At 28.4% G+C, this 7341-nt stretch overlaps 1 protein-coding gene across 1 annotated transcript in view; it reads right to left on the bottom strand.

The window, feature by feature from the left end:
* The window catches only part of LOC111628208 (vesicular glutamate transporter 1-like), a 29170-nt gene extending 26538 nt beyond the window's left edge, over nt 1–2632 (bottom strand). The window contains exon 1 of the mRNA XM_023371948.1: nt 2552–2632. Within this exon, the coding sequence (XP_023227716.1) occupies nt 2552–2601 (50 nt within the window). The 5' untranslated portion in view covers nt 2602–2632. The remainder of the gene's footprint in view (nt 1–2551) is intronic.
* Between the last annotated feature and the right edge of the window lie 4709 nt (nt 2633–7341).

Below are 7341 nucleotides of genomic sequence, written 5' to 3'. Positions count from 1 at the left end.
AACAGCAACGTTTCTGTACGCTTAAATTAACATAATGTTCTTTATTTAATTTTCGATATCTAAAGAATCAAGTTAATACAATCAAACAATCGACAAATTAGTTGATAGAATCAATCATCAACCAATTAAAAAACATACAAAAAATCAAACGATTTAAAATATTAATACAATTACAGAAATTATTATACAGATAACCACCTATGGAATTTCGGGACTTTGAGTATCTATCTGAACTGAGGGGACCGAGACGACTTCAACGATACCATACTTTTGGACCGGAGACGAAAAATAATAAAGTTGTCATATTTTTCTGGTGATCGCGTGATATAATTGTGCAGTTAATGTTACCTATGGTGAGTAAATGGCGGCTCGTCTCTGATTCCAGCAAACAGAAGAAAGGAAACAGTGGGGACGCACGTTCTGACCTAACCTAACCTATTCTAATAAATTACCATAATTATTACCAACCAAATTATTAGAATAGGTTAGGTTAGGTTTGAACGTGCGTCCCCACTGTTTCCTTTCTTCTCTTTGCTGGAATCAGAGACGAGCCGCCATTTTACCCACCATAGGTAACATTATCCAATTGTGCAGTCTAAAGATTGGTGGCACTGAATTTCATAGCAATTGGTTTCTGAGACAAGCACACCTATTTGTGGTACATTTATTTGTGGCAAAGATCTTATTTTCACTTTGCCGAGTGCCTAGTAGGTAATGTGCGGATTACTAGATACTCTGCACATTATCTAGTTAATTTGAGAAATGGAACAGTTTTCACAACTTTAATGGATCACGCTAGGTAATCTGCAGATTAACGAGTTTCGAGCTTTAGCGGTAACATATAAATAAATCAGAATGTGTGTTGTCTGTCCTCTATATACTTTTAAACTCTTTAACCGATATGCACCAAATTTTTCATACTTACTCCCTTGGACCTGCAAAAAATGAAGGCGACCATAAAAATTGGACACTCCACCTTTGATTTTATCCCCTCTATTATTCCTAAACACTGACGAAGTTCTCAGATAGGTCTTCTACACTACAAATTAATATTGTTGTCCTTTTATTACAATATGTATGGCTTTAAACACGTATAAACGAGACTTAATTCATCGTCTCCTCGATGAAATAACTTTATATTCGTGTTAATTTGTCATTTTTAATAGAGTTTCCTCGATATAACGAATCATATCTTCGCTTGGAAGTGGATAGTATTTAATTTGTTACGGGGTTTATACACACACACACACACACATACACAAATTGAAAATACTGCTTGGAATCTATCTACACATTACATTAATTCGGTTGCTGAGCAACAGAAATTTACCAGGATGTAATTGGAGATGCTTCTTGTTCTCGTGTCCCCCTGCCTCCCTGGAGTCAGCAGAAACACGAGTAAAGCCCTCTCACTTGTTGAAACTTGGTATTATTGTCAAACAAGCGATTTGAAGAAGTCTTTGTTATGTTCTCGGTCTATTTTCATCAGTTAATTGTGTTTATTTGTGTTTATGTACGTGTGTGTTTGTGCACAGAAACAATAAAGATGTAATGAATAAATAATTATTTTTAAAATTCATGATTTCTCTTAATTAATAGAATTCATTAATTCTACTAAATAAACACAACAATTATTGATCTCAGACCAGATGAGGATGTTATTTTCCTTAACCGAGTAAATTAAATTTAAGATAAATTGACTACTGTGAGGAGAATATTAACACAAAAGATGTTTATCGACTAAGAAATAATACTTTCAATAAAGAATTTCCACTATTTACCAAACTGGGTTAATAAAAATTACATTCGGACATCGATTTAGCAATTGGCACTAAATGGACTTCGGCGCTAAACCGAACAGCCTCAAACAATATACGGTATATGTAACAATGAGGTGTTCGAGATGGTCGTAACAATACACATTTAGTCACTCGCATATACTAGAGTTCGGTATTTAATGTTTATAGAGAAGAATATTCACGGGTATTCGTTGAAGTTTTACGAAGATGACTATCTAGGAAGGCGCTATCTCTATATCCGATGACTCTAAAGTTAACAAAATCCTTTAAATTAGGGAATTATTTTTTAAAAATTTAAGCAATATTTTTATTATACAAACGTAAAGGATTTTTAATGCCCATTTTACCGTTTTATACGAAAATTTCGCATAAAAAACTAAATTATAACCAAAAAAAATTCATATTATATTTTTATTCTTTATTAAACTAATGAAACAATTGGAAAAGAAGAAAAAAATCATACATTAGGCGCATGAAGTATATTCGAAAGTATGTTTATTCATGCTTCATGTTACATAGAGTTGTTGGAGGATCAATGGCTACACGACATGCACTAAGTGATCATCCATCATTGCCAGCACGTGACACATGACCAAACACAATTTCCCCATCTCTATCATTTCTCTTGTAAATAAAGTGTTAGATTTATTGACTATTCCCGAAGATTTGTTTCTATTAAAGGATTTAATATAACTTTCTTTTATGCTAAAAGTTATTAAAATTCGTAATATTGAAATATTTTAATTACTTACCCTACAATGTCGGGGGGTGGTACGTTTTTCAAAGCTTTAATCGTCGGCATTTCGAAGGCTTCACCACTACCAGGAAGTTTCCTATAATTAAATCATGCTGTGAGTTTATATATTAAATATTTTATTAGAAATATTTATTAAAAATCGTTAGTAAACAATGCCTGAAGCAAGACAATGAGAAATATTATATTATAGATTTTTCTACGGCTTATAAGTGAAGAAAAATGAATAAATAAATAATTTAAAAATCGTAATTCGATAGTAAATTTAATAAATTAATAATAACAAATAAATTCTTTCCTTGTTTTCTTAATTTAATAACGTTAATGAAGCCATTTTATGTATTTTATCTAGAAATCGCCCCTAAATAAGTCAGGATCGATGAGGAAACTGTGTTATCTTTCTATGTACTTCTTTTTTTATTTTTTATAATAATAAATTTATTTAAATATAAAAAGAGAGCTTAAAGCTTATTAAATTGTCTATAAGAAGCATATTTAATCTTTAAAAAACGGCATAAATAAGGATACGTTTAAGGTAAATTACTGCGCATTATACACGGGTTTAAACCATTTTTACGACTTTCTCCTTCGTGTAATTAAATTAGTAAGTTGAGGATGGGAATCGATAAGAAATAAATCGACACCCGATTAAATTTATAATCGAATTAATAAATAAAAATATCGAATTAACTTATATAAAAATCTTGTGAGAGATTGAATGTAATATATATATATAGAAGAAGAGAGAAAAGAGAATTGTAAATCCTCATTATATATCTCCCATGTGGAAGAAAGAAGCAAGTATAATCTGACCAGTTGTGGTTAGATTTCCTTCTTTGTCTGATCGGAAAATGTTCTCGCTTTGCAATCTTCTAATCCTATTAACTAGTCCGGATGGAGATAATGTGTAAGCTGTATCACTTGATCCGTATATTTCTTTAGAATTAATAAAAATATTTGTAAAATATATATATATATATATATAAACTTATATTTTTCTCGTTTAAATTCTCACTTTTAATAAAAATAATTTATTTTTTCTTTTATTCTTTCTCCTGTCAGCTTCTGTTAAGTAGTTTTTACGCGAAAGACAAAATTAAATTTATGTAGATTAATATAAAAGCTTTAAAAATGCTCGTTTATTTTCTGGAATTTTGAATTAAATCTGTATGATTTAAGCTTTATAAACGTGGCTCAAAAGTCAATTAACCGCAGTTTTGATTACGAGCAATTCAGCCTTTACACCGGTTAACTAAATTTTGCGCCACCCCGAGTATATTGTGTTTAAAACTTAAATTTTATGTTTAGAAATGTGGATACTAAAGAAAAGAATTGTATCAAATTTTTCAGAAAAAAATATTTTTTCTTTTTTTTAATGAAATGCCTAATTTAAATAATTGGTTAATTCGTTTTCCATATTTATGAATCTGCATTTACGAATCGAAATTGTAAAAACATGAAACGAAGTTTTGTATAATTAAGTTAAAATTTTAGTTTTTGTTTAATATATTTTTATTATTTTAACGAAAATAAACAAAAAATTAAATTTGACTTAATTACAATATGTGTTTTAGTTTTTTTATTAGTCTGAGTAATATACCAATAAGAAACATTCTTAAACTAACGATTAAAATCAACCTCCCAGCAACGATCACCTCTAATCCGCGGCCTTTTCTTTCAGGCAGGTTACTTTTCGAATTTCACAGAAAAATAATCTCCAAACAACGACCATTCTTTACGTTCCCATCAGTTTCCGCTGTTCACAGGTTCGATCGTATGTGTTTACTATTTGCGCAAAAGAGAAATTTTGTATAATTCCTTGAGAGCCTTTCATACTAGCGAATTTTTTTTACTGTATGATCTTTATATATAAACAAACAAACAAAAAAATAGAATAAAACCCAAGTAAATAAGAATTTTTCGGGATGAAAAAGAGGAAGTTATCCACATAGATTTAGTTATATATAACTTATATATATAAAAAATATGGTTGCAGAAAGATGGTTCCAGATGATGAAAGATTGGAAATCACAAGAGAATAGAAGAAAGAATCACGCAAAGACTAGTTGCAGAGACGAGGAAAAAATAATAAAAGAAAAACTTGCAGTGAAAGGAAGGAAAAAAGTCTTATAAAATAAAATAATATTCTAAACATAAAAATCTTCTTGTAAAATTTTACACAAAGAAATAAAACTGTTTCACTGTAGAAAAAAAAAATAGAAATTAATTAGAGAAACGTGAAGTTGTATTTCCGATTTTTTTTTGTATGTTTACTTCATTTAACTTTGACTTTTATGATTAAAATAATTTAGAGATTAAGAAAAACACTTTAAATCAATATATTTACACAAATATATTCTATGTAAGGGTATATCAAGGGCATATCAAGATAAAAGATATATCAGATTTATCGAGGAAAAACGTATACTAAGCCACCTAAAGGATACTGTACAGTATATCAAAGATATATCAAGGTAAAGGTATATCGTGAATATCAGATAAGATATATCAAGGGTATATCAAGGTTAAAGTATATCAACATACAGATAAGGGACAAAATTACAAGAAATATTATAGAGAACTAATTAAAATTTCTGTGAAACACATCCTTTATGTGTTACTCTCCACAGTATCTCTCATGTTTACGAATGATCTCACACGCTACAAGTTGCAAGAAATCTATGAAGAAATTAGAGAATATTCTTTAGTATTCTATGTAAATTATTTCAAATTCAAATTTCATTCAACTGTAAGATCAAAAACCTTCACAGATCCCATTCAAATCAATAATGGTTTCATTTTTTTTTTTAATATTTTCAGAATTTGGCGATAACGTTAATGAAGCCATTTTATGTATTTTATCTAGAAATCGCCCCTAAATAAGTCAGGATCGATGAGGAAACTGTGTTATCTTTCTATGTACTGTACAGACCATTTAATACGTATACAATATGTCAATGAATATTTCCATTGGATGGAACCATAATTCAAAGTCATAACCGAATGAAGTTGGATAGGACTTACATATTCAAATTTTTAAAGAGAAAATTTGCAAACAAACAATACAGCAATATAAAATACAGACTAGAAGTTTAATTCCTCTTCAGTATTGATTTGTTCTATAAATTTTCTCTGTGTATCTACAGTAATTTGGTATTATATCGAAGTATTTTGGTACTGTATTTACATATTGCATATTGAATAAAACTTCATTTCATGCTCTATGTATAATTTAAGTTCTTTTCCCTCTTATGTTTCCAGTATATAGATGATGCTCTCATTAATAAGAGCATCTTCTTCTGGGGGGTTTAGTTTGTATTCATAAATTCAACTCCCCCACTAATCATTTCCCAAATCTTATCCAACCCCCATGATAAGAAGATGATAATTAACTCAATTTCCAAAAGAACATTTGTTATAAATTTAACACAGTAAAGACGGAATGGACCAAAATTCAGTTAACTGTATTATATATATTTTAACGAGTTAAAACAGGTTTGAAATCCTTCCTTAAAACGAATAAACTTTCGTTAATCGACTTATGCACGAAAAATAAAGTGTAAAACATTATTTTTATACAAAAGAAGATAAATATTTAAGCTTTGTTTTCGTGCAGGTATGTAAAAGTTTAACCTTCATTGAGCTTTGTGTTAAATTTAAATTCTTTTTAAAAATAATCCAGTGATAAGAAATAGAATTAATTGATACAAACAAATGCTGGTTTATACACCTGATAAAGTTTGCTGTAAGTAATTGATGAAAGCCTAAGCCTTACCTTCTATCTCATCCCTTCTCTTCCTTGTTGACATAATCTCGCCTCCATGTGTTATGGTACCTTAATCTCGACTTTCCCTGATCGTTTGATGAAATCATAAAAATTTAATTATGATTAAGAGGTTTTATTAAGACTAAATTGATTTCCCTACTCTCTTCTGATCGTAAAATAAGATTATAAAATGTAATTTTTCCCCCTTCTTAATCAAGCATCAAGTGATTAAGAAGATGATGAAGATGATGGAGGATGCATGGAATGTAAGAAAAAGTCGCTAATTAAAAGTGAGAAAATGCATTTATTTTCAGTATTTTACCTGTTTTTACGCTGATTTAAAGTATTTTAAGTCATTTATTTATTTTTCACAACAGTATATAATGAGCAGATGCTTAACTTTAAATGAAAGTTTTATGTGTAAATTGAATTGCAAATTTTTACAGTAATTAAAAAGTATTTTGAATTCTATTAAAATTATTTATAACATATTAATGATAATTATTCATTTTAAAACAAATTAATCAAATAAAAAAGGATTGACTCAAAAGTAGGTTAACCGAATTATACAAGAATACCACCAACTCGGTTAACTGAATTTTGGTCCGCTCTTTACATTTGTAATTTTAATTTAATTATTTAAGTTCATCAACAAACGATTTATTCGGAAATTCTTAATAAATTATTTTTAATTAAAATTTTTAAAATCAATTAAATTAGTTTAATAAATTTAATTAACAGATGGGAAATTAATTTTAATTCCTGATAAATTTCTTACTGTCAGGAGAATATTTTTATCATATTCAGATATTGTAAATTGCTAAATTTATTATTTCTTAATACAGAATTTAATTTTAATTTTTAAAAAAATGTTATGTAAAGTCGAATTTGCATAGATTTAATTAATCAAAATATTATATTTAATATTTAATATATATTTTTGAAAAATTAAGTTATAAGTCATTGTTAGATTAATAAATATTTTTTAAATAATTGTTAATCTGCTTCAATAATTTCTCATC

The sequence above is a fragment of the Centruroides sculpturatus genome, unplaced genomic scaffold (genome assembly GCF_000671375.1).
Source record: "Centruroides sculpturatus isolate CEXI.00-Female unplaced genomic scaffold, Cexi_2.0 scaffold505, whole genome shotgun sequence".
NCBI classification, from domain to species: Eukaryota; Metazoa; Arthropoda; class Arachnida; order Scorpiones; family Buthidae; genus Centruroides; species Centruroides sculpturatus.
This window is presented reverse-complemented; position numbering and strand designations above follow the sequence as displayed.